Source organism: Phyllostomus discolor, chromosome 13 (genome assembly GCF_004126475.2).
Source record: "Phyllostomus discolor isolate MPI-MPIP mPhyDis1 chromosome 13, mPhyDis1.pri.v3, whole genome shotgun sequence".
NCBI lineage: Eukaryota > Metazoa > Chordata > Mammalia > Chiroptera > Phyllostomidae > Phyllostomus > Phyllostomus discolor.
Genome location: NC_040915.2, coordinates 40,717,001 through 40,741,709, shown reverse-complemented (window position 1 = coordinate 40,741,709; position 24,709 = coordinate 40,717,001). Strand labels below are relative to the sequence as shown.

The 24,709-nt window shown below is 67.4% G+C and overlaps 1 protein-coding gene across 4 annotated transcripts in view; it reads left to right on the top strand.

Annotated features, from left to right (window-relative positions):
• Positions 1 to 24,709, top strand: part of SUN1 (Sad1 and UNC84 domain containing 1) — a 37,030-nt gene that overhangs the window by 6,688 nt on the left and 5,633 nt on the right. The window contains exons 2-18 of one of the 4 annotated variants that reach the window (XM_028527528.2): positions 4,273 to 4,369; positions 9,654 to 9,842; positions 10,995 to 11,164; positions 11,685 to 11,711; positions 11,803 to 11,976; positions 16,042 to 16,233; positions 16,784 to 16,867; positions 17,166 to 17,276; positions 18,355 to 18,453; positions 18,935 to 19,028; positions 19,429 to 19,487; positions 19,616 to 19,764; positions 20,217 to 20,456; positions 21,754 to 21,840; positions 22,357 to 22,400; positions 23,431 to 23,566; positions 24,328 to 24,582. In XM_028527528.2, coding sequence (XP_028383329.1) covers positions 4,293 to 4,369; positions 9,654 to 9,842; positions 10,995 to 11,164; positions 11,685 to 11,711; positions 11,803 to 11,976; positions 16,042 to 16,233; positions 16,784 to 16,867; positions 17,166 to 17,276; positions 18,355 to 18,453; positions 18,935 to 19,028; positions 19,429 to 19,487; positions 19,616 to 19,764; positions 20,217 to 20,456; positions 21,754 to 21,840; positions 22,357 to 22,400; positions 23,431 to 23,566; positions 24,328 to 24,582 — 2,187 coding nt within the window. In that variant the 5' untranslated portion in view covers positions 4,273 to 4,292. The remainder of the gene's footprint in view (positions 1 to 4,272; positions 4,370 to 9,653; positions 9,843 to 10,994; positions 11,165 to 11,684; positions 11,712 to 11,802; positions 11,977 to 16,041; positions 16,234 to 16,783; positions 16,868 to 17,165; positions 17,277 to 18,354; positions 18,454 to 18,934; positions 19,029 to 19,428; positions 19,488 to 19,615; positions 19,765 to 20,216; positions 20,457 to 21,753; positions 21,841 to 22,356; positions 22,401 to 23,430; positions 23,567 to 24,327; positions 24,583 to 24,709) is intronic. The other 3 variants (XM_036014682.1, XM_036014683.1, XM_036014684.1) reach the window with 3 other exon arrangements.

Here is a 24,709-nt window from a genome sequence, read left to right as displayed (position 1 = left end):
CGCCCACTCCGTCGGTGACCAGGTCCGCTCGTGGGCAGCCCCGCGTGTGACGCGCTGGCCCGCAGGCAGCGCCCGGCGTGCTGCCGAGCCAACGCCGCCCGCCGGGGTGGCGCTGGGGTGTGGGGCGGTGGAGGCAGGCGCCGCCGCGCCCTCGGGCCCTCCTCCGGAGCCCGGCGGTTCCTGAGAGGACGGGTGCCACCTCGCTGCGGGCCCCGCAGTCTCGTCACCCTCGGGTTGCGCCGTGTGCTCGAAGCTCCGTTTTCAACCCTGTGTGACTGGCGGTGCTGCGGTGCGTCAGGCGTGTTTCTCGGACTGTCACTGGCGAGTGCGGACGCTCTAGGTGGCGCCGATCCGAGTTGTGTGGGGCGGGAGGGCTCTGCCCCACGGCGCCCGAAGCGTCCGAGACCACAGTGCAGCCGTGCGTTTCCACCGGCCCCGCGATGGTGGCGGCGTGACCGAACGCGCTAGGGAAGGAGAAGCTTAGCTCCCATCTTAAAGGCCTGCTGGGACGTGCGTGTGGGTAAAGACGCGGAATTCCTGAGGCCTGCGACCCAAGTTTGGGCCTGCCCTCTGGCCTGTGCTGCCAGCCGGGGTGGCCTCCACCGGTGAGGACGGGAGGGGGCCCTGGGGAGGCTTCCCCGCGGGTGCCTTCCCCTCCATGTGAGCCCTACGAAGGTGCTCTCCTGGGGGGCCTGCTGCTTCCCTGCTGGGCGGGGCGGGAACACTTTAGAGCTAGCCGTCGGTCCCGCTCTGAGGCGCGGTTCTTAAATGAGAGTGCAGGGTAAAATAAAGTACAAAGGGGGCAAAGGAAATAATGCCTAGATGGCCGTGCCTCCTGCGGGACAGGCACCCACTATGGTACCAGCTCTCCTTTGGTGGGATGAGAGCTGGGAATGGGACCTGGCCGGCACCCCAGGCATGTGCTCCGACGGGGAATCGAACCAGCGACCCTTTGTTCACAATCCACTGCTCAGCCCACTGAGCCACACCAGCCAGGGCTACAGGTGCCTTTTCTGCAATAGGCCACACCCCTAAGAGAGGGAGTCAAAGCAGCTCCACCTAGTACACAGAAACAGACACGGCGAGGGTGTCACATTGAGGGGACAAAGAAAATGGCCCAAATGAAAGAACAGAACAAAACCTCAGAAAAAGAACTAAATGAAACTATCAGTGCAGACTTCAAAACACTGGTTGTCAGGATGCTCCAGGAACTGACTGGGTACTGCAACAGCATAAAAAAGACCCAGGCAGAGATGAAGGCTACACTAAGTGAAATAAAGTAAAATGTACAGGGAACCAACAGTGGAGGGGATGAAGCCGAGATTCAAATCAACGATTTGGAGCAGAGGGAAGGAAAAAGCATTCAATCAGAACGGGAAGAAAAAAATTAAACAAAAACAAGGATCGTCTAAGGCACAGGTGGCAAACATGAGGCCCGCGGGCCAAATCCGGCCCTCCACCTTGTTTTATCCAGCCCGGCACCTTGTTTCTACCCGACAGCAGGGCTGAGCTCTCGCTTGACTGTTAAGGAGCGGTCCCATTTATCCAGCCCTAAAGGTGCATTTGGCCCTTTAAGGGTAACCACGAGGCTGATGTGGCCCCCGGTGAAAATGAGTTTGACACCCCTGGTGAGGAACCTCTGGGACATCTCCAAACATGCCAACTCCCAAATCATAGGGGTGTGAGATGGAGAAGAGGAAGAGCAAGAAACCGAAAACTGATTTGAAAAAATAATGAAAGAAAATTTCCCTAATTTGGTGAAGGAAATAGACATACAAGTCCAGGAAGCCCACAGTCTCAGACCAGCTGGCTTCAGTGTGGACCACGCCAAGACACATCATAGCTGAGCTGCCACAGGTTAAAAGTAGAGAATCTTAAAAGCAGTGCAAGAAAAGCAGACAGTTACCTACAAAGGTGTTCCCGTAAGACTTTCAGCTGATTTCTCAGAAGAGACGTTACAGGCAAGAAGGGGCTGGAAAGAAGTATTCCAAGTCATGAAAGGCAAGGACCTACATCCCAGATTGCTCTATCCAGCAAAGCTATCATTTAGAATGGAAGGGCAGATAAAGTGCTTCTCAGATAAGGTCAAGTTCAAGGAGTTCATCATCACCAAGCCCTTATTATATGAAACATTAAAGAGACTTATCTAAGAAAAAGATCAAAACTGTGAACATTAAAATGGCAATTCAACTGAAGCAAACTCACAGAACAGGAACAGAACCACAGAAACGGAGATCACGTGGAGGGTTATCAGTGGGCGGGGGGAGAAGGTACAGGGAATAAGAAGCATCAGTGGTAGGTACAAATCAGATGGGCAGGTTAGGATAGCATAGGGAATGGAGAAGCCAAAGAACTTACATGTACGACGCATGGATGGGAACGAAGGTGGGGGTATGCTGGAGGGAAGGGGGGTGCCAGGTGGAGGGGGCAAAGGGGGGAAGTTGGGGCAACTGTAATCGCACAGTCAATTAAATACACTTAAAAAAATAAAAAGCCACTCACTTGCCCCAGAGGATAAACAGTGGGGGGGCAGGAGCACCGTTGCCGGCGCAGCGGGTGGCGGTTGCCTAGCAAGCCCAGCTAAACACCACTGGGGGCGGAAGCCCTGAGCGCCCTGCGGCTGGGTGTGGCTGTGGCCCCGCCCCAGGGAGCGGGAGACCTGGCCCCGCCCATCCCTGGGGTCTGGGCTGTTGTGAGGGGAGGAGACCCAGACTAGGCTGGGGTGGGGGCACCTCCTGGGATCTGTTCTTCCCAGGGCGCGTGGCCCTGAAGGGTGGGGTGGAGCAGACAAAGGGGGCGCGAGGCCGCGGAGCAGATCCTGGTGAATGGTGAAGCCGCCGCCGTGGGCTCACAGAGGGAGGGCAGGTGAGGAGGCCCACGTGCCCCCCCGCCCCAGCCCCGGGGCTGGCCGCTTGGCCGGGCGGGGCGCAGGCCCAGGAGAGGGCTGTCGCAGCGCAGCAGTGGGTGGCGTTCACGCAGCCGGGAGGCGCGGGACATGTTCACGTGTGAACTGTGGACTTCGTTCTCTAGAGAACGTTTGGGCTCAGAGAGAGAGAAAGAACCCCAGACGGGGGCGGCAGCTCGGAGGCTGTGGGGTGGGTGGCCGGGATGGACGGGCACGCAGGGGCAGCTGGTGCTGGCGTGGAAGACTTCGGGGCCATGTCAGAGAGAGCGGTGTGGATTGAAATACATCTGTCTTAGCTTGTGGAAGTCACTAATTACTTTAATTTCACTCAAAAATTCAATTTATTTAAACTGGGAAGAAACAAACCCAAACAGTTCACCCATTTCCCCCTCCCACCTCTAGCAGCCACCAGTCTATTCTCAAATATAAATTTTTTTGCTTATTTACTTTAAAAGGTTTTTTTTTAAATGTAAAAAATTATTTATTTTTAGAGAGAGGGGATGGGAGGGAGAAGGAGAGGGAGAGAAACATCACTGTGTGGCTGCCTCTCACACACCCCCTCCCGGGGACCTGGCCCACGACCCAGACATGTGCCCCCACTGGGAATTGAACCGGCGACCCTTTGGTTTGCGAGCCAGTGCTCAGTCCATGGAGCCACACCAGCCAGGGCGAAATGTTTTGAAAACTAACTTTCTCTGAGAGACTGTGTCTGTCTGACTCCCTTCACTAGCACAGCACACTCCCCGTCCACTGTGCCGCCCGCAAACAGCCAGGTCTCGGCCCACGGCCGAGGGACGCCCCTGTGCATGCCCCCCAGCACCGGGCGCCTGGCTGCTGCCCTGTGCTGCAGAGAGCGGCTGGAGATTTAACAGTAACGTTTCTTTGGGGAGCAGTAAGCGTGGAAGCAGTGCCTCGAACTCACGTGTGGCTCGCCCCCAGCCTTCTGGCCCTGAGGTGCTCCCCTGGGACGGCGTGTGGGCGCCCCGAGCGGGCCCAAGGGTGTGGTGCGCTGTTTCCGTTGGCAGCGGTGCAAGCCTGCTCCGGAAGAAGGGAACGTCCGACACCTCTGGGGGCTTGGAAGTGCGTTCGCAGAGGGTTCTCAGTGACTCCCACGTCCTTTCGGAAGTGCGCCCGTTTTCACGACTGTGAGTCTGTGGATGTGGGGTCCCCCCTGGTGCTTCGAGGGGCACAGCGTTGCAGGGGCGAGCAGAGCAGCCGCGCCCCTGCGCCCCCCCACCCCCCCTTTGTCTGCAGCCGGAGCTGCTGGGCTGGCTTCGCCCGGCCCCGTGGGGGCCGACCGCCACCTGCCGCCTGCCCTCCGCGCTCCGGCCCTGACTCCCTGCCTTGCTCTCTCCCGCCCTCTGCAGCATGACCTGAGACCTCGAGCATGGACTTCTCCCGGCTGCACACGTACACGCCGCCGCAGTGTGTGCCTGAGAACACCGGCTACACGTATGCACTCAGGTGAGCGCGGCGGCCTCAGGCCGCCTCTCGGGCGCCGGACGAGCAGGCCTCCGAGGCTTGCAGCCCCGGGTCACGTTTAGAGAGAGAAACGTCTGTGGACGTCGTGAGGAACTCCACCTCCCTGCGATTCGCAGACCCACACGGGGATGTGAGGCTGTTGGGCACACTGTGCGCTGTGCGTGTGTGCCGGCCCCCTCGCTGTCTGGGAATCCCGGTCCAGACCCCACCCCGTCAGGCCCCACCCCGAGGGCTGTGGCCCGGGAAGGAGAAGGGCGTGCAGGGGCGGGGAGGGCTCTGGGACTGACGAGCGGCTGGGCGTCTCCGAGTTGCCACCCGTCCTGGGGAGAGGAGGCTCCCCGCCCGCAGGACGCGATGCGGCCTGGGTCTCGGCCTGGGTCTCGGGAGCCGGGCCTCCTCCTGCCAGAGCCCCGCATCGTCCCTGCTCCACGTGCCGCTGGGGCCCGGGGCTGGGGTCTCGCAGGTGCCGGCTCGCCCATCACGTCGCTGGTTCTCGAGCGGGGAGGGTGGTTGGAAGGAGACTTCGGCATCCTGGAATCCCGGGCCAGCGCCGAAGGAGGGCTCATGGCCACGCTGGCCCGGCCGGGACCGGCGGTCAGAAAGCCTGTGCGCCCCAGCACACGTCTGAGGCCCACGGGGCAATGCCGTGGGGTTTTCCGGCGGCCTGTCTTCAGTGGTGGAAGTGGGATCGAAGTGCTAAGGATGCTGGAGGGCATTTTTTTTTTTTTATACCAGGGAGCGGGAGGGAAACGCCGACGGGCTGTGCCGAGAGCTCTGTGGCGGCGTCAGCCTGGCCCCCCGCCCGAGGCCTGCGTGGTCTCGCCCGCAGGCCAGGCCGCGCCACCTGTGTGCAGCCACATGCGCTCTCCGGCTGCAGCTCCCGCCGCGTTTCCGAGCAAACTGGGTGCCCCGGCGCCAGCGCGAGGCTCCGTGTTCCGCACTGTGCGGCGCCCGGGTGGCCGCCCTGCGGGCTTGCGTCCAGCCCCCGCAGCCTGTCACGCGCCTGGCTTCTGAAGGGAGCGGGGCAGGCGGCCCGGCTGCGTGGGTGGTGCCGGGGCGTGTGCGGGCCCCGGGGCCCGCGGGTGGTCAGGCGTTGTTCCCCCCCCTCGCTGCCACTGCTCCGGGCACACAGCCTCCACCTGTGAGGTCTCTGCCCAGCGTCCTGGACGCCGTGTCCACCTCATTGACCCGTGTTCCTGCCACGGACACTGGCAGCAGGGCGACACCCTGGGCCCTGGGACCAAGCCCCTTGGCGACCCCCTCTCCCCCCTTCCCACTGGGCTGCTTTGAAGCAAATCTCTAAAAGATGCTGCCCCACCAAAGAGCCCCTGGTGATTGGAAGTGACTCCTAGGAGCTTCCCTCTGCAGCAGACGCTCAGCGTCCAGCTGCCTAGACACTCGTGTCCTTCGAACCCCACGAGAGGGACATCAGCCCGAACGGGGTTCCCGTGCTCTGTCGGGGGCGCTGGCCCGACGCCTCCGTCTCACTTCCCGGCAGTGGCAGTGAGGTGCGAGGTCTGGTCAGCTGCAGGTTTGCCCGTGTCTGTTGCCATGACTACAGTACAGCGGGCACTTCCTGTTGCTCCAGAGAGGTGCGCTCACAGGGTCCGCTCGTCCCCTCCGGAGAGCAGGCTGGTCTGTGTCACCCGCTGGCCCCGCACCCTGGAGTCCCACCACTGCTCAGGTGATGGGCGGGGCCACCCTGGGGGCTGTGGCCCTGGTCAGGGAGGCCCCGGCCCCGGCACCCCCGAGGCCTCCTGTCGGGGGACAGGCCGTGCGGGAGGGGGGGCTGTGGCTCCCCGTCTCTGGGGAAGTGGGTTTCCAACCGCAAGGAGGGGTGGGGGAAGCCGCTGTGGTCTGCAGGAGAGGGCGGAGTGCTTTGAGGAGCCCGGGCCGCAGGCAGCCCGCAGATGCCGCCGGAGGCCGCGAGGGATGAGGCCCAGCCCTCGGCGAGCTCAGCCCACGGGAGTTGCCGGCCCAGCCAGCCGTGTAGCACCCGGGTGGGCGGGCTCAAGGTGGGTGGGGAGGGCGTGTGGGCCCCCCTCCCAGCGCGGGGCTGGTCAGGGCAGAGGAGGGGCGCGCTGCGCTCAGTTTCCTTCGGTTTCACGGGGGGGGGGGGGGGGGGGGGCTGTGTGTGGCACCCGTGGCGAGGAGCCCCAGGAGGGGCCGTCTGAGACGCTGTCCCCTCTCCGCTGGGGAGACAGAGGCCGGGCCGGAAGTCGGGGAGGGGTGGCACTGGGAGTGAGGAGGGCGGACAGTGGCGGCTCTGACCACCAGGCACCAGGCGACCCCGTGGCTGCCACGCAGGAGCGAGGGCCTGTGGGGACGGGGGCAGGCGGGAGGGACCGACCTCCTGGTGGCTTGCAGTGGGCCGGGACTGAGCAGAGAGCTGGGGGGCTCCGGTGGGCATCTGGCCGGGCCCAGGGGCGGAGGGCCAGCGGGGCGTCGCAGCGGGGAGGCTGGGAGGACGGGAGGCTGGAGGGTGGGAGGCAGGGCCCCGAGAGGGTGACGAGGGAGCAGAGTGTGAGGGTGGCGCAGGGACTGCCGCGGGCTGCCGTTGGGCCAGACGCCCAGGGGCGCGACCCTCCGCACGTCGGCACCCGGTCCGAGCCCGGAGCCTGGAGTCGTCAGCGCACGGGCCTGCTCGGCCCACGGGCCCCCAGGCAGGCTCGCCGCCCTCGTCCCGGCTCCCAGCTGCCCCGTGTCCGTGGCCGTCTCTGGCCCTCAGCTGCAGGCGGCGTTTCGGTCTCACCGTTCAGGTGCACCAGAGCAGACTTCCAGGAGGGTGGTGGGCCTCCGCACTCGTCTGGGCTCTGGAGGGCAGAGACGTCGGGGACTGAGGTGCCACTGGGACCCTCGGGGCCCGTTCTCCTGCGCAGTCTCGTCGGGAGAGCAAGAGCCCTGTGCGCCGGTGACCCGGCGTGTCGGGTGGGAGAGCCCCACGGCAGCCTTCGGCTGGAGGGCGGGGCTGACGGTGCCTCTGGGGCGTTGTGCTCTCCGAGTGACGCTTGGGTCTGCTTCACGCCCAGCTGTGTCCCTCAGGCCTCTGCTCCTCCTGGGCCGGACGCCCCGGTTCACAGCTCTGTGCCACCCCACCCCCGCCTCGCCCAAAGTCAGGGAAGTCCTCTGAACCCCACCCTGGCACTCGTGCGGCCTGGTGGGGCTGGCACCTTGCGGCCCCCTCTGCAGACACGTGGGTCGCTCCCTGGCCCCGGCGCCTCCCTGGAGCCGCCTGTTTCACAGGGTGGTTGGGACCCCGGCCCCGGGGCGGACAGCGGGCAGCTCCCGCTGGCCCTGTGAGATGGGCGATCCCACGCCCCATCCCCTGCCCCCTGCTGAGAACCCAGTCCCCTTCGGTCCCGAGGGCTGGGCGTCTCTGTGACCGGTTTGAAGAGAACCTCCCAGGTCTTCCTGTGTTTTCCGTGTGAACAGACGTCCCTTTAGCATGGACTGGACGCGCGGCCTGGAGCACTTTCCTTCCTCCTTGGCGCAGGCCTTGCAGCCTGCCTGTGGGAGCAGGTGCAGCCCTTCCAGGCGCCGGGCAGCCTAGGGCTGGGGCAGCCGGGGTGGGTCCTGTTCGTCCCCTCCCCCACAGGTGGGAGGTCTGCCTCGCCGCTGCTGTGCCGTCCCCCCGGCGGCTGCTCCCCCGTGCGCTCTGCAGACTGCAGGCCTGGAGCCCCTTCTGACGGCAGAGGCCTCGGGGCTCCGTGCCGGAGGCGGGGGGGGGGGGCAGGGCCCAGGCAGCGCCGGTGTGCCTGGGCGTGCTGGGGGAGGGACCAGAGCCCCGAGTCCCGCCGGGGCCGGGGCCGGGGCTGGGACAGAGTGGGCAGGCCTGGCCGCCCCCGGTGTGTCCTGGTGCCGGGCTCGTGGAGGACCGCCCTGCACGCCCAGCCGGGGAGGTCGGCACCTACAGGACGGACTCCGACCCGGAACCGTGTGTGTCCCTCGCACCAGCACCGCAGCCGTGTGACCCCCCGGACGGAAACTGCGGCTGTTCCGGCTCGCGTCCACTCAGGCCCTCGGCGTCCTCACCGCACGCCGGTGCAGCCTCCGGAGGGGGCCGGGGGCGTGAGTGTCCCTCCCCTGTTGTCGGGGACGCCGACGGCATCACTCACTGTGGCTGTGGCCGCACGCGGTCTAGGCCCCATCTAATGAGGTGGGGAGGGGTGTGATTCGGGACCCGTGTGTGTGGAGCAGCTGGGGCGCAGAAACGGTCCTGCGCCCTTTCCCTTCGCTCAGGTGTCCAAGTCCGACCCACAGACGCCTCTGAAGCTGCTCCCTGCCGCCAGCGGGTGTGCCTCCCGGGCGGGCGGGCGGGCGTGACACTCCCCCGGCCCCTCGTCTGCTGGGTCGCCCTCCCCGGCAGGAAACCCTCCTCGGCGTCCTCTCCCCTCTCCCCGCCCCTGCTCACAGGCCCTGGGCGTAGCCCTCCTCCCCACGCGGCTGGGAGGTCGCCTCCTGCACCTGTGACTGCTCGCAGGTGGTGAGCCTGTAACCCAGGGCTCCCTCCCGCCCCCAGGTGGTGGCCTCGCAGGGAACCAGGGAGGTTTGGGACCCGGCCAGCTGCACAGGGCTGCGGAGCAGGAGGGCAGCGGAGGGCCGGCCGGCCCGAGCTCCGCCGCCTCTCCCCTCATCCGCGTGGGAAGGTTGTCTCCACAGAACTGGCCCCTGGAGCTGGCAGGGTTGGGGACCGCCGCTGTGGTGTGAATGCTGAGTGTGGGGGTTCTCTGAGCATGCCCGGGCCCCCTGGACCGGCTGGCCAGGGTGGAGGTGTGTCCCCACCCTGAAGGCGGCCCAAAGTGGGTGCTCAGTGGGTGCCTCCTGGTCTGGGAAAGTGCCGACCACACAGAGGACACGCCTGTCAGTGGGTCCTTCGCCGTGGCCGTGTCTCGCTGGGGCGGGCTGGAGGCCCCGTAGCCTGTGGTGCGGTGACCCGCCCCCGTCCCGCGTCCACGGGCCCGCCGGGTGACTGTGTGTCTGGGGCCCCGCCAGGGCAGGGTCGCCGTCTCTGCGCTGCGTGAGCAGGCGCAGGCTGACATGCCGGCGCGTCGAGCGGCCCTGGGCTTCCACACCGGGCACCCGGGGCGCCGACCTCACAGGCACTGAAGTGGGGGCCAGCTTCCCGTGCTTTTGGAAGAGTCGTCAAACGGTAGCGGCTGTTCTCCAACCCTCGCCACAGGTGACAGGCCACGGCCAGCGGTGGTTTCGTCCGATGCGGAAACGGCGCCGTGAGCCGCACTCACCCCTGACACGTTTTCCCTTCCAGTTCGAGCTACTCCTCGGACGCTCTGGACTTCGAGACGCAGCACAGACTGGACCCCGTGTTCGACTCGCCCAGAATGTCCCGCCGCAGTTTGCGCCTGGCCGCCACCGCGCGCGGGACAGAGGGCGGCCAGGCAGGGCACGCAGACGCCCGCCCCGGCAGCACGGCCTCCCTGCGGGACAGAGCGGCCAGGTGAGTCCCGCTCCTCTGCACCCACGCACGTGCGAGCCACGCGCGCCGGGCCGCGAGACCGCACCCTGGAGCGGAAGACCCTGTGTGTGCACGGAGGCCCTCGCGGCATCCGGGCTGTGCTGGGGCGAGGGCTGACGTGGCCTCCGCCACGCGGGGTGCGGTGCGGGTGTTCTGCAGCCGGGGTCTCCCCCATGCAGCGAGCGAGGCCTGGCTCTCAGCTGCCCCGCTCAGCTGTTCAGGGGCGGGGCCAGCGCGCGTGGTCTGTTGACTCGACGGGTTGCACCGGGGTGGGCGGCTTGCCCACCCACCACCTCCAGGCTGCCCGTCGCTGCTTCTGCACCAGCGGGAGCCGGATGGGGATGGCCTGTGTGTGTGCGGGACAGCTCTTCTGTGGGCTGCGCCCGGGGGAGGGACGAGCCTGCCCCCCGGATGGGCTCCATTAGGACAGGGAGGGTGTGCGCCCCTAGAAGTGGCCTCAGAGTTTGCTCAGAGACGGAGGCTCTGCTCCTCTGCCTTGGGGCTCACCACGGGGCTGCAGGCGGTCCCAGCTCGGGTGGAGTGCCCACGGGGCTGGGCCTCCCGGCACCTGCCGACGCCCACACAGTCCACCGCCGAGGGGCGCCTGCCGGGGCCCACGCAGCCTGCAGCGCCCCGCAGCGCTCGTTGTCAGGGCCCCGGCGTCTGTCCCTCGTGCCCGAGGGGAGTGTGGCCGCCACGCTAGAGGACAGCCTGTGCCCGCCGGGCTGCGCGCAGAGCTGCCCCTTCTGGCCGGAGACCCGGAGTGGGAGCACAGGAGCGTGTGGTGGCTGGTTCTGAAAAGGGAGGGAGGGCGTGAGCTCAGAAATCACGTAATTGTTTATTTTTATGCTTAGGCTGTTTTTAATACTTGTCGTTTTAAGTTTTAACTGCTTTGGTGTCATACAGCCCAAGATTAGTGTGGAAACTATCTTGCTGAAACACTTGTCAGAGGAGCTCTTGGACCCCAGCCTAGGACTCCCTTTCCCAAGTCGATAAATGTGTCATCACAGTGGAAAGACACCAAAAAACGATGCCTTAAAAATGCTGTGTTCTCGAAGGTTTTGTGTTGGTGAAATATCGTCAGTTTGTATTAAGAAAAAGCCTGTGAATTTGTTCCTTGTTCCTTCCTTTCAGGACAGCCAAGCAGCACAGAGGCGCGAGCAGGCTGGCGTTCAGCGTGAGCCACGCCGCCAGGCAGGCCACGGCCGGCCCGAGCAGCGGGCTGCAGGGCTCGGCCAGCCTCCGGCCGCCCGTGCTGGACGAGTCTCTGATCCGAGAGCAGACCCAAGTGGACCACTTCTGGGGTGAGTCAGCTACCAGACGGTCCCTTCTGGACGTTCTGGAGGGAGGGACGTCACGGCCAGCAGAGCCCAGCGGGGCCGGGGGTCCCTCTGGGCTCCCAGCTGCTGGGCTCCCAGCTGCCGGCGCGTCTCCGGCGCCCTCTGCAGGCCGCAGGTGGTGCAGCGCTCCTTCCGTGGGCTGTGGCCTCGGCTGCAGGCGGCTCTCGGCAGCGGGGTGCCGGGGACACCAGGTCTGAGACGCGGGGCCTGTCCCGTGAGCACGCCCAGCCTGCTGCGCCCTTCGCACACGCAGTGTGTGCACACGCGGGTGCACACGTGCACTTCGGTCAGAGACGCCCTTCAGCCTCTGCCGGAGGCTGGGTGTGTCTCTCTGGGGAGACTGCCATTAATTTTAGGAGTTTTAGGAAATGAATGTGGACCGGTGCGTGATGCTGATTTATTAAGCCCTGTAATTCTTAGTTTTTTGCGTGTTTTGCTGTGTTTTGATAATTTGAGCTTACCTGCAAAAACGTGTGTGTTCTAGGTCTGGACGATGACGGAGACCTTAAAGGTAACACCCTCAGCCCTTCACCCCCTTGGGGGAGCGGCTCTCGGCGGGCATGCCCGGCGTGACCGGCGCCCTCTGCTCCCCGCGCCCGCAGGCGGAGCGAGAGCCCTCGCGCAGGGGAACGGGGACACGGACGCCGGCGCGGCCCGCAGCAACGGCTACACCTGCAGGGCCTGCAGCCAGCTGTCCGCGCGCCAGGACGCGTCCGCACACGCCTCCACCCACGGCCTCACCTCCCGGGTGTACTCGCGGGACCACACGCAGAAACGTGAGTCCCGCACGCCGCACGGTCGGGGGGACCGCACGTCCCCCGTCCTTGTCTCGCAGGCCGCGGCGCCAGCGTGTCCCGGGGGTGTCTGGAGCTCTGCGACCTAGTGCATAGGCGGGGCGTGGTGCTGTGGGCCTGCGCAGGCTCCGGAGCGGCAGCTCGAGCGGGGTCCCCGCCTCCGCTGCCGCTGGGCCTTCAGGTCGGGGCTGCTCGGCACCCACCCTGCTGGGTAGCGCCCTCATTCGCAGGCTCTGGGCTGGCCACGGCCACAGCTGAACAGAGGCAGACATCTGAGTCTTGGCTGCGGTCACTGGGCAGGGGCCCTCGCAGACGCCCTGGAGTCGCCTGGCTGTCGGCAGCTGTGTGGCCTCTGCAGGCTGGCCTGCGGGCTCTTTCCAGGGTCCCCAGCGCCCTGGCCCCCACCCCCACCCCCCCCCGGTTCCATCAGGTGGCTCAGATGCTCCCGCTGGCCCCAGCACTCCGTGCCTGTCCCCGCCTTCCTGCCCGTGGTCACTGCTCCCACGCAGCAGGGCTGGCCGGGGAGCTCTAGCCTGGAAGCGTGCTCACCTTGTCCCCAAGCACCAGCCCCCAGTGGGCCCCTCCACACACCGATCTGCCTGGCGCTGTGGGGTGCAGGGCAGGGGGCCTGACGGGGACGGGGAAGGGCGGGGGCAGGGCCACGTTTGTGCGTTGGCGGTGTTCCAGGGCACGCCTGGCCCACAGGGTAGTCAGTTACCGCTTCTCAGGTGCGGGGGCGTGGCGTTGCAGCTGCTGGCGTTCGAGTCTGTCTGTGGTGGCCACCGCGTGGTGCTGACCTGAGCGGTCAGCAGCCACACGGTGTGGAGGCAGCAGGAAGGGGAGGGCAGGCCGCACCCCCTCTGCTCCGGCTCTGCCCAGAGTCTCCCTGGCCCTCGAGGCAGCCCCACCGTGCAGGCCTGGGTGCTGCTCTTGGGGCGGCCCCAGCCAGGGCTCGGCTCTCAGGGTGCCCTGGGGGCAGGGCGTGTTGGGGTGCACAGAGGCGCACCCTCGCCGCGGGGAGCACAGTGTGCATCACCCTTGGGGTGAAGGTGCTCGCCCCAGCGAGCTCTCTGGGGGGCGTGCCGCCTTCCCACCGCCTCCTCACGGGCCGGGGCTCTGCCACGTGTGACTGCAGACAGCCACGCTTCGTCCGCGGGGCTGGGTTTCAGGAGCCGCTGGAGACCCGGTGCTGCGAGACCGTGACTTGAGTTGCTCCTGACTGGTTTTCTTAGGGAGACGGCAAGGGAGGGGAAAGAGGGGGGAGAGACATCCGACGTGCAAGAGACGTCAGTCGGTTGCCTCTCGCGCCCGACCGGGGACCGAACCGGTGACTCTCCGGTTTATGAGACCACACCCGGCCCGCTGAGCTGCCCCGGGCTGGGTGCACCACCCCGGGCTGGGTGCTCCTGACTTGTCAAAGAGAGAAGGGTTTTGTACGTTTCCATTTTACCTCTGTGTTATTTTTTTATATCACAGTGTACATTCAGTATCGTTTCACGTTAGTTTCGGGTGTAACAAGCTACATTTTTATTTGCTTTGGGCTTCTCTTGTCACCTCCCTCGCTGTTTCAGATTACAACTGTGATTTGCAGAAATAACCGATTTATCTTAAAAAGTCTGCTGTGTTTATGAAGAACCCCAGAAAGTCACAGACGTGCTCGAGGGAGAAAGTCAGTCCGCCCACCACCCAGCGAGGGCCGCCCCCTCGGGCCACCGCCCGGGTCTCCCAGACACAGGTCACGCGAGAGGGTGCTGTGGGGCCGAGTGCGCCTGATGTGCGCGCAGCTCTCCGCCAGCCTGACTGAGCGCCCCTGCCTCCCTCCCTCCCTCCGGCTGTGGCCGTGCCCGCGTACATCCTGCGAACAGCGGCCCAGGGAAGCCCCCTCCCACCCTCTGTCCTCTCGGGGCCCCTTGCAGGGCGCCGCGGCGGGTGGGGTGCGCCCAGTGTGAATTCTCGTGCTTCTCGAAATGAGGTGAAGCCCACACGACAAACAGTGTGCGGTTCGGCGGCACCTGGTCCAGTCACGGTGTGCAAACAGCGCCTGGATTCTGCGTGTGGAGAAGTGCGTGGTCCTGTCTGAGGCACTGTCGGTCGCACGTGGTTTTGTACGACAGTCGACACTGACTGCCCTTCCTCTGCCTGCTGCTGCTCGTGGTTCCTTGGAGGCTCACTCCGTCCGAGGCCAGCGACACTCGGGTTTCTGCTGGCGCAGCTGAAAAGCCCGTGTCCCCGTCCCTTGGGAGCTGCGCGAGCACCCGCCCCTGCGCGGGCAGACAGGCGGGGAGACCCCCTGGACGGTTAAAAGCTCCTTGTCCCGAACCTCGGGAGACTCGAGTCGACAAATGGTGATGTTTTGCTTCGCATCCAGAAGGCTTCAGCAGGCTCCACAGTCTTCTCCCCGAGACCCGACGCAGCCCTCCACAGAGCAGGGTGCTGGTGGGAGGCCCGTGCGCGAAGAGACTGCTCTCCAGCATGGGGGGTCCCCTTCCACAGCCGGGGAGGCCGGAGATGTGGCCACACGCTGGCTCCCAGCCTTCCCCGGGCCTCCTGGCCGCCTCCCTGCGTCCCACGGAAGCCGTGGGAGTGGGGGTCTGAGTACGGGCCCTCCTGCGCGCCCCCAGGCAGCACCTCCGGCCCCCAGCAGAGGCGCAGACAGCCTCGAGGAGCGGGCCGTCCCTGGGGAGAACGCCGGTCGTCCTGCTGGCACGGAACAGGGTTCTGCTCACTGGCGAGCCTCATCGGAGCACCGAGGACCAAAGTGGCTGGGCCTTGTGCTGCCCAGAACCGTGCAGCCCGCGGCCGGCCCAGCGCACACACCGCTGCGCTCCCGACCTCGGGAGCAGCTCTGGAGCTGAGCCGTGTGCTCAGACCAGCCTCGCTCCAGAAGAGGCCATCGTGGGTGGTTCCGATGTGGGTCAGGGCCCGTCCAGCCAGCAGCTCCCGCTGAGCCGCGCCGCACGGCCGCCGACACACGCATCCCCACTGCGCGCCCCCATGGCGCTGGAAGGGCCCCGCCCGCAGACTCGCCCGTTTGTCAGATTTTCGTGCTTCACAAATCTTCCAGTTTGACGGACAAAAAGTGGGATGCGGGTGTTCTTTCTGTCATCGGCGAGACCGTCCCGGGCTCACTTCTGGTGAGCAGCTTCTCCCTCCCCGGCCTCCGTCCGGCGTGCAGGGCAGCAGAGCAGGGAGGGCAGCCCCGCGGGCTCTGCTGGATGGGGTGCGGCTCGCCCGAGGCCTGCAGCCTCACTCTGATCGCACTTCTTCAACCTCGCTTCAGCTCAGACGCCCCAGCCCCCGCCAACTGCGTGCTGTCCCCTCTGAGTCCCTGAGGCTTCGCGGGCCGCGGAGGAAGCACACGAGCTGGGCTCAGGGCACCTCCCGGGTGCGCCCGGGGGACAAGCCCGTCCCAGGTGGTCCCCGTGCGCCCGACCGCCTGGAGGCAAGCCCGCTTCCCCCGCCGCTCAGGGAGGGCGCTTCCCAGCAACGAGCCTTTCTGGCGATTGTGACTTGGGGACCACCTCCCTACACGCTTCGGGGTGCTGGGAGAAATGCCCGGGTCCGTTGTGTCTTCTGCAGCGCGGGCACTGATGAAAAGCCGCAGAGCATGGCCGGGTCCTCTTGGCCCAGCGGCTCCATCGCCGCGTGGACGCCTCCCAAGGCCACGCCGCTCGTTTCTGCCATCCCGTTGCCAGTGCTGGGGCGGCCGGCCGGCCTGGAGGATGCCGGGGCCCTTGGGGGGCCCGCAGGCAGGCGTGGAGCCGGACGGGGGGCTGGGCAGGTAGCACCCGAGCGGGGCTGTGTGCCGGGTGCAGCGGTGAGGCGAGCCGACCCCGGTTCTGGGAAGGGTGCTGGCGAGAGGCCTGGTCGGCAGCTCTGCCCGCGGGACAAGGGACCGGCGTGCCGGCGCTTCCCGAGTGCTGCCTCCTCGTCGTGGGAACGGCTGGCTCTGTGGTGCCTGCACGAGGAGCCCGGCTCTCGGACTTGGCAGGGGAGGAGGTGCTGGCTCCGGGGGGAATTAACTGTGTGTCCACGGTTTCTCAATAGGCGGCGTGTCCTACGTGGACAGGATTCTGTGGCTGGCCACGTACACTTCGTCATCTTTCTCGTCAGCCTTAGTCCAACTCTTTCGAGTGGTTTTAATGAAGCTCAATTACGAATCAGAAAATTACAAATTGAAAAGCTATGAATCAAAAGATGAATCAGAAAGCTATAAATCAAAAAGCCATGAATCACAAGGTATTTAAATAATTTTTTCCTCTTTCTTCCACCACACGCTGCTTTCACGGTGGAGAAAACCTGCTCTTTCCACAGCACCTTCGCGCCTCTGCTCTGCAGTCTGTCTGCCCCGCTGGGCCGCGGCCTCGGCTCCTCCTCCTGGGGCTGGCGGAGGGGCTCGCGGGCCCTGCGCGCAGGCCAGTCCCCGGCAGCTGGTCCGTGTGTGCACGCTGTTTCTAAGCCACTTTTCACGTGAGGAGTTAGCACACTCAGTGTCTGGTGTACTCTTTGAAGTAGCGGCCGTGCATCTGAACGGCGTTTGGAGAGCCTCCCCGATGTCTTGAGCACGCTCGCCTTTGCAGGGCGTCGGTGGGCGTGCTGTCCTGGCGGGGGGCCGCAAAGTCTCTTCCCAGGCAGGGCCCTGTCGGCGTCCTCGCCCACAGGCGAGGCCACCGGCCGTGCTGCGGCGGGGGTGGCCGGCCTCGCTTGCTCTCCGGCTTGCCGGCCCCCGGGGGTCTGAGAGGGCCTGGCGCTGGCCGAGCTCTGGAGGCCTCCCCCGCATGTGTTGCAGCTTGCTCGGGGCACAGCAGGGAGCTGACGGTGACGGAGTCTGCCAGCGAGGACGGCCGCCTCCAAGTGAACGGGGACTCGCTGTGTGAGTATGGCATTGGCTCCCTCCCGTGCGGTGCCCTCGGGTTGGGCTGCGGGCACGGTTGTGTGGGCCTGGCCCAGGGGGCGAGGGGGCAGGCGGGCACCCCGGTGCTGAAGCCCGGCCCCTTTCCCAAGGTCAAGTGTAGTAGAAGCGGACGACCACCAGGTGGCGTTGGCTCTGAGTTTTATCTCATAACCGTGCTGCCTGGTCTCACCCCTCAGACTCGCCGTGCACCGTTTTCGAACGCACAGGGTTTGTGGAGCGATCTGTCACATTAACTGCTTGTCACCGTCCCCCGCAGGCCACGGCTGGGAGGGGACGGAGCGCCTGGAGACCCACCTGGCCACCCGCTCGCAGCCCCCCGGGACGGCAGGGGTGGCAGGGACCGCACGGCACGCCTCCGCCCGCACAGGTTGCCTCCCACACTGCCTGCTCTGTCTCTGTCGCGCCCACGGGCGCCTGTGCTGTCCCGGCCGCACTGGGGACCCGGTGCCCGCTGAAGGTGGGCAGGAGTCCCTCGGACTCCGGCCTGAAACGTGGGGACTCTCCCCAGACACTCAGTGAGTGGCTGCGGTGTGAGTCGGACGTCTGAGCAGGAACTCCCGGGGTGGGGGGCGGGGCGACAGGGCCGGAGAGGCTGCTCCCGCCTGCGCCGCTGCGGGAGCGCGCCGTGCTCGGCCCCCCGAGCCCCCACCCCAGGCGACACATGCACACCTGGACGCCCCGCCCCTCCCCCCGCCCGCACACACACCTGCACCTGCTTGGGGGAGGGGCACCTGTCCCCGCAGCCTCGTCTGTAGCGCTGAGCGTCAGAAACGATGGCCCCTGGCTGCTCACTGACACACAAACCACAGCGGTAGGTCAGCAGCCCCTTCACCCCGCGCCGCTGCTGTCCCCGCGGGCGGTCCCTGGGAGTGCCAGGGGTCCACACCCCGGCGCCGGGACGAGCGCAGCACCCTCCGCCGCCGCCGCCCCCAGGAAGCAGACGGGAGGGACCCCGGGGTGGTGCTCTGCTCTTTGCGGCCCCGGCTGCCTGGCAGCGGCCCCCCGGCCGTCTCCCACCCGGCAGCACCGTGTGCGGCTCCCAAACGCTCGTTCCCAGGGACGTGCGGGCTGCAGGACGGTTGCCGCCCGGCCCGGAGGGGCCCCCCTTGCCGGGAGCATGTTGGTCCGCTCTGGGGGCTGGGCCCGCGTTTGCTTCGCAGCGTCTCCTGCTCCCTCCACGCAAACCCTGCCGGCACCCACCGCAGCCGGCAGGAGGGGTGGGAGCTGTTCACACAGAGAGCGGGGCTCTCGTCAGTTAACTTAGCGTCTTGCTCGGACTCGGTTTGCTTTTTGTTCTCCTGAGAAGGGAGTCGACTCACCGACCGGAGGGAGTTTGGGGGAACCCTGCGGGTCGGGTGCCTTGTGTGGTGGCTGCGGCGGGCCGGGGCTCCGGGCTCCGGGACCCCGAGTCTGAGTGCGCCCCGCCCGCGTCTCGTCCGTCACAGGGCACGCCGCGACGCGGATGCTGCGGAGGACCGGAGCTGCGGGGCGGGCCGCGGTGCAGGCGGTGCTGGCGGTGCTGTGGTCGGCGGCGACGGCCCCAGGTGGCCGCTCGGGCTCTGCGCGCGCTGTCCCTGCGAGGCTGTGGCAGGAACCGACTCGCCTCACGGCGCGGGGGGGGGGACTCCACGTCAGGGCCCGCGCTCCGCTCCCCGTGTGACGGTCCTTGTGTCCTGCGGCGCTTTGGGTGCATGAGCTCTGTCCCCCGGCGCCGGCCCGCGGCCGCCGAGCCCCCAGTAGGGCCGGGACCGCGGTGCATGCGCTGGGTGTCCTCTGCCGACTGCTGCCCGTGTCCTGACGTGCACTCCGGGTGCTTCGAGGCTCACCCGCGCTCCCTCCCGAGTGGCGGTGTGCGGGCATCCCGCTGTGCCGGCCAGCACCTCTCAGCGCCCCGCCCCACCTGCTGCTTCGCTTCCCCCCCCCAGAGGCCTGTCCGCAAACCACCTGGAGGCCCCGGCTGGGCCTGGCTTGGGGGTCTGGTTGTCTTGAGGACACGTCCCGAGACCACCCGGTGCTCTCTTCCAGGGAAGGTGGCCGCTGGGATGCTCTGGTGGCTGGGCAGCGGGTGGTACCAGCTGGTCACCCTGATGTCCTGGCTCAACGTGCTTCTTCTCACCAGGTGAGGAAGCCAGTGTCTGGTTGGCTGGGCGTGCTCTCACGGTTTGTCGGCCAGCCCTGGGCCACTGCTGTTCCCAAGGGAAGCGGCGGCCCGCAGGGGGTGGGGGGTGCCTGGGAGGCCACACGGTGGGAAGGGGCCCGGGCCCTGGGGCTCCGCGGTGGGCCCACGTCCACGGTGCCTCGGTGCCGCCCCGCAGCCCCCGGCATGGCCTTGGGTTTGCTGGCTGACATGGGCCCGGGCGCCGCCGCTGTGCAGGCAGGGCTTCCTCACAGAGGGGGGTGCCCAGGGCCGCGCACTGCCCTTTTTCTCGGGGGGGGGGGGCTGCTCTGGGCCGGGCTGCCGTGGCGGGAGGGCGTGCTGGCGCTGCCCCCGCGTCACACGCCTGTGTTCCTGCCCCCAGGTGCCTTCGCAGCTCCTGCCGGTTCCTGGTCGTGCTCATTCCGCTCTTACTTCTGCTCGGTGAGTGGGCTCTGGCCTGGGCCGGCCGGCGACGTGCTCAGCCACACGTGTGTGCGTCGCGAGGGGCCCCGCGGGAGGCCACGTGCGAGGCCACCCACTCAGCCGTGGCGTGTTCCTTCTCCTCCCAGGTGCAGGCCTGTCCTCCTGGGGCCAGGGAGGCCTCCTCTCCCTCCTGCCCGCCCTCAACTGGACACGCACGCCCGGAGCGCCGCTGGGGGCTGAGGAGCCACAGGGCGTGATCTCGCCGGGGGCCGCTCCCCTGCCCCCGCCTCCCGAGGTAACTGCCAGCCGGCCCTCCCGGCGCTGCCGGCCTGTCCTCGGGGGTCCGTCCTTGAGCTGCTGGGAACAGGCCACCCGGTGGGGCTCCCCGTGTCAGGAAACAGTTTCGAGTGTCCGTCTCCCCGAGTGCAGTGCGGCGAACCAGTTCAGACGGCGCCGTGTTCCGAGTGATCGCGTCACTCAGCTCACTTTGGCTGGGAGGAGAGCAGCGTCCGTTGCTCTGGGAAGCACACAAGGGTCAGGGAAGAGAGTGGAAAGCGCCCCCGGCTGCGCACGAGGGATCCGCTAGCGGCGCAGCCTCTCGTGTGTTCCCCCCGGGCACCGGGGGTGCCGGGCGGTGTTCGGCCGACACGCTCCCCCTGTGCTGGTGGCCTGCCTGGCGCCAAAGCAGTGGGTGCCGGCGTGGTGCCTCGCGTGCCCGGCTGTGAGAACGTCTTCCCTCCGCCTCAGGGTGTGGCCGAGGCCTCTCCCTGGCCCTGGATGAGGGAGGTGGAGCGGCAGGTGGCCTCCCTGGCGGGACGGTGCCAGAGCCGCGACGAGAGGCTGCGAGAGCTGGCGGCATCGCTGCAGCAGCTGCAAGCGCGCGTGGACCGGCTGGACGACGGTGGAGCCGGGGTGTCGTCCCTGGTGAGGAGTGTGGTGGGGCAGCACCTGAAGGACCTCAGTGCCAGCGGGCTGCTGGGCGCTCAGGTGAGGCGAGGGGTCCCCGTGTGGCTTCTCTCCTTGGGGAGCAGAGAGACGGGGCGGGGGGCGGGGGGCATCGCAGGGGGACGTGGCTGTGCTTTCGTGAAAGGCAGGGACGGCAGGGGCTGCGGTGCGCTGGGCCCCCCGAGTGGGCCTGCGTGTGGCGGTGCCCTCAGAGGGGGGCCACGCAGCAGGAGGAGTTCTGCACGTGCGGGGCCCCGGGGCTCTGCCTCGACACCGGGTTCACCCCGGGTCATCAAGGGAGGGACCGTCAGCCCACGTCCCTCAGACCAGCGCTTCCTCTGTTCGGTTCCACGCTGGTCTAGTTTAGGGTATTTTGGATCGAAATGTCCAGAAGGTGCGTTGCTGCCAGTGTCTCAGTGTCCTGCCCTGTCCTCACCCCGTCGCGGCCCGTCCAGGGGCCACCACAGTCTGCTCCCCGAGGCCCTGGCCACTGCATGCACCCTGCGCACCCCGCCCCCACACGGCCTGAGCTCCAGGGTGCACGCCCGCCACCCTACTCCCTGCCTGGACAGTCCCCCTCGCAGCCTCCCCCACTGCTCGCTGAGCACTGGGCGGGGGAAGCATCTTCTCTCCCAGCGGCCTGCCTGCGGTGGGAGATGGGCCGAGAGGGGCGGGTGCCCTTCGACGGTGTGAGGGGCAGGGGCTGCCCCGACCCCCAGGGAGGGCACCTACTAACCCGCTGGAGCTGCAGCCTCTGAGAATTGCTGAAGGAGCGGCTGGGAGCCGTGGGGCACACTGAGGTTTCCCAGCTTGTGTGAGCGCTCAGTGCCGCCCCCTCCCTGCCCAGCGGGACGGGTGGCCACTCGGCCCGAGTCCCTCTGATGGCCGAGTGCGGCTGTCCTGAAAGGCGTCTCCAGTGTCCTGGGGAGATGGTGGGCTGGGTTTGTTCCCAGCGAATGCCCCCGTGCAGCACGGCCCGTGGGCACGGGTGGCCGAGGAGGGGTGCGAGTGTGCAGTGCGTCCAGACCGCTGCCCTGGAGCCACCGAGCACGGCGGCGCTCGTGGAGTGGCGGGGGCCGGTCCGCCGTCTCCGCAGAGCACTCCCGGGGGCTGCAGGGCTTCCTGGCCCGCACCCCCTTCGCTGCAGAAGCTCCCAGCCTCTCGGCACAGCCCCAGGTCCCTCCGAGGGCTCTGTCACCGAGGGGCCGGCCCCCAGGACACTCCGCCCCGTGGTGCCCAGCGCGTCCCACGCGCAGCGCGTCTGGGCAGCCCTGACACGCCAGCGGTGTGCGTGTGCAGCCTCCCGTCTGAGCCGTCTGCTCGCTCCCTTTCCGTCCAGACTGACCCCGCGGCCCTCCGCCACGAGCACGAGCTGCGCCTCTCGACCCTGGAGGACGCCCTCGGGAAGCTGACGGGGAAGTCGGAGGTACTCCTCTGCGCACGGCCCCGACGCGTGCTCGCCGCGAGGAGCGGAGCGTACCCCGGGACCGTGCCCCTGCCCCCTGGGCTCCGTCTCACGGCTGCTTTAAAAGAGATTTTACTGATCTGTTTTCAGAGAGGGGGAAGGGAGGGAGACAGAGGGAGAGAGACATCAGTGAGTGGTTGCCTCGCGTGCGCCCCCTGCTGGGGGCCTGGCCCGCCCCAGGCACGTGCCCTGACCGGGAATCGGACAGGCGACCCTTGGGTTCCCAGGCCGGCGCGCAGCCCACTGAGCCGCAGGGGCTGCTCCCGTTCAGGACGCACCTGCTGCTTCTGTGCGATCAGCGCCCCCAGCTGGGTCCGCTGGCCGTCTTTTCAAAGCGTACTTGGACAGCAGAACAGCACTGACCTTCCCGCTGACGGCTGGCCTGGGGTTGTGGGGACAAACCCGGACGTGTACCTGTGGTTTCACGCACGGTCAGGTGCGTGGTGGTGTGAGCCCGCTGTTTCTCGTGCTTCCCAGGCCGTCCAGAGGGAGCTGGAGCAGACCAAGCTGAGGACAGTGAGGTAGGAGAGCCCCAGGGACACACAGCCGCCTGTCTTCCGGGTGGCCCTCTGGGGTCACCCGAGGGCAGGGCGGTCTGAGGGGCTCACCGCCGCAGGCTTCTCCCGGAGCAGTGCGCCGAGGGCGGCGCTCCCCCACCCCCCCAGGGCTGACTTTGGGGCGCAGATGAGCTGGCTCACATCACCGTTGGCGGGGGTGGGAGGGGTCCAGGACACAGCCTCAAGCACCAAGGGCACCAAAGCGCAGCCCGGGCTGTGGGGGCCGCCCCTGGGACGGCCCGGCCCCAAGGCTGCAGCCTGTCGCGTCACCTGCGGGCACGCTCCTCCGCGGCCCCCTCTCCTCGTGGGGGCTGCCTGTCTCTTCGTGCTTCAGGTTCACTGCACCCCCCACCCCCAGTGTGCCTGAATATGGCGCCCTGGCCCTGCATGGCCCAGGGAAACCCCCCCCCCCCCCCGTGCCCTCCCGGCTGCTCTGTGTCCTGCGGGCTTGCTGCCGGGCGGCCGTGTGTCCTCTGGAAGGACCACAGAGGTACCGCCCCCCCATCCCTAGAGACACGTCTGCCAGGCTGATCTGTGCCCCCTAAGGTCTCCCCCCAGGAGTGTTCTCTGAGGGGCTGCGGGGGTGAGCACAGTGGCACCTGCAGCGCTCGAGCGGGACCGGCCACAGCCATGCGGTGGCTGGTGCCCTGCAGTCGCCACACATGTGGAACTGTTAGCCTGCCCTGAGAACGGGCCTTGTCAGCACGCTCCCCCCTCCACAGGCCTGACCAGGCCCCGTTCAGCCCTGGAACGGCCGGTGAGCATGCCGCCCCCCTGCAGCCATGTTGTCACTGTGAGGAAAGTACAGGGATGCCGAATGGGCCCTGTTAGGACACGCTGGGCAGTGCGTGCTTGTGGCCCGGGAAACCTCAGGGGCTCAGGCGTGGAGTGGCGTGGGGTCGGTGCGCACGCGGGACCGGCGGCAGCCCCCCACTGCCGCCCCCCCGCCGGGCAAACTGAGCCTGTTCCCTCTCCCCTCCCCGTCGACTCCCAGTGCGGCCGAGCAGCAGCAGCACCTGCAGTCCGCAGTGGCGCAGCTGGAGCGCGAGCTGGGGCGCCTGCAGGCGGAGCTGGCGGCCTGGCAGCCGCTGAAGGCCGGCTGCGAGGAGGCCCACGGCGTGCGCGAGAAGGTGAGCCCCCCGCGGCCGCCCGCCCTGTGGCCGTGGGAAGTCAGGGACCAGCTGAGTGGGGTCCCGGTTTTACTAGTTTCCCTCAAAAAACTTGACTGTGTTAGAAGACTTTCAAGGGTTAAAGTGGCATTTAAAATAAAACTCCCACTCTCCCGAATTTCCCCGTCCCGTCCCCCACCACGCTAACCCCGTCACCTTCCCGCGCTGGCGTGGTGCGCGTGGGCCCCCGCGTCCCCCCGCGGAGGAGGAGGGCTGCCAGTCGGGGCTGCCGGAGCCGGGAACCACAAACGTCTGTGTGCAGAGCTCAGCCGGAGCGGAGGGCCGGGCGGTGGGCCGGGCGCGACCCTGCTGTGCAGGGAGGCTGAGCTGGACCGCCGGCGGCAGCGTCTCCGTGCTCGGGCCGTGGCCGTGCAGCCCGTGCGTCCGGCCGCCCTCTGCGCGCAGTCGTGCGTGTGTGCGGGGGTGACGCAGGTGGGCGTTTCTGGCCCACGTCAGAGTCCCCTGTCCACTGCCTGGGAGACAAGGGGCTCTTCCCCTCTGCCCTCACCTGACTCGGGGGGGCGGGGCCGCACCGCCCCCCAGGGCTCTGTGGGCCAGGGCTCCTCCAGTGCACTGGGAGGGCCTCTTCCACGCCCTGCGGAGAGGAAGGCTGGGGCGTTTGCAGGACGGATTTGGAGGAGCTGGTGACACGGCCGTGGTGGCCGGGTGACGGAAGCCAGAGCCTGAGCGGTTTCTGTTCTGTTCGCTCTTGACGCCCCCAGGTCGACAGGCAGGTCAGAGAGACGGTCAGCCTGCTGCTCTCGGACGACCAGCAGGGCGGCGCCCTGGACCAGCTGCTGCAGAGGCTGTCCGCTCGGTTCGTCAGCGCGGACGGCCTGCAGGCGGCGCTGCGGGAGCTGGAGCTGCGCATCCTGCGGAACGTCACCCACCACGTGTCCGTGACCGGGCGGGCGCCGACCTCGGAGGCCGTCTTGTCCGCGGTGCACCAGCAGGGGGCGGTGGGCATCACAGAAGCGGTAGGTGGGGGACAGGGAGGGGGAAGCGGGGTGTGGAGGTGACGACCGTGGTCCCCGGCAGTGGGGGGTGGCGGTGACTTCGACGGCGCTCAGCACAGGCAGGGGGCAGAGACGCGGTGGCGCCGAC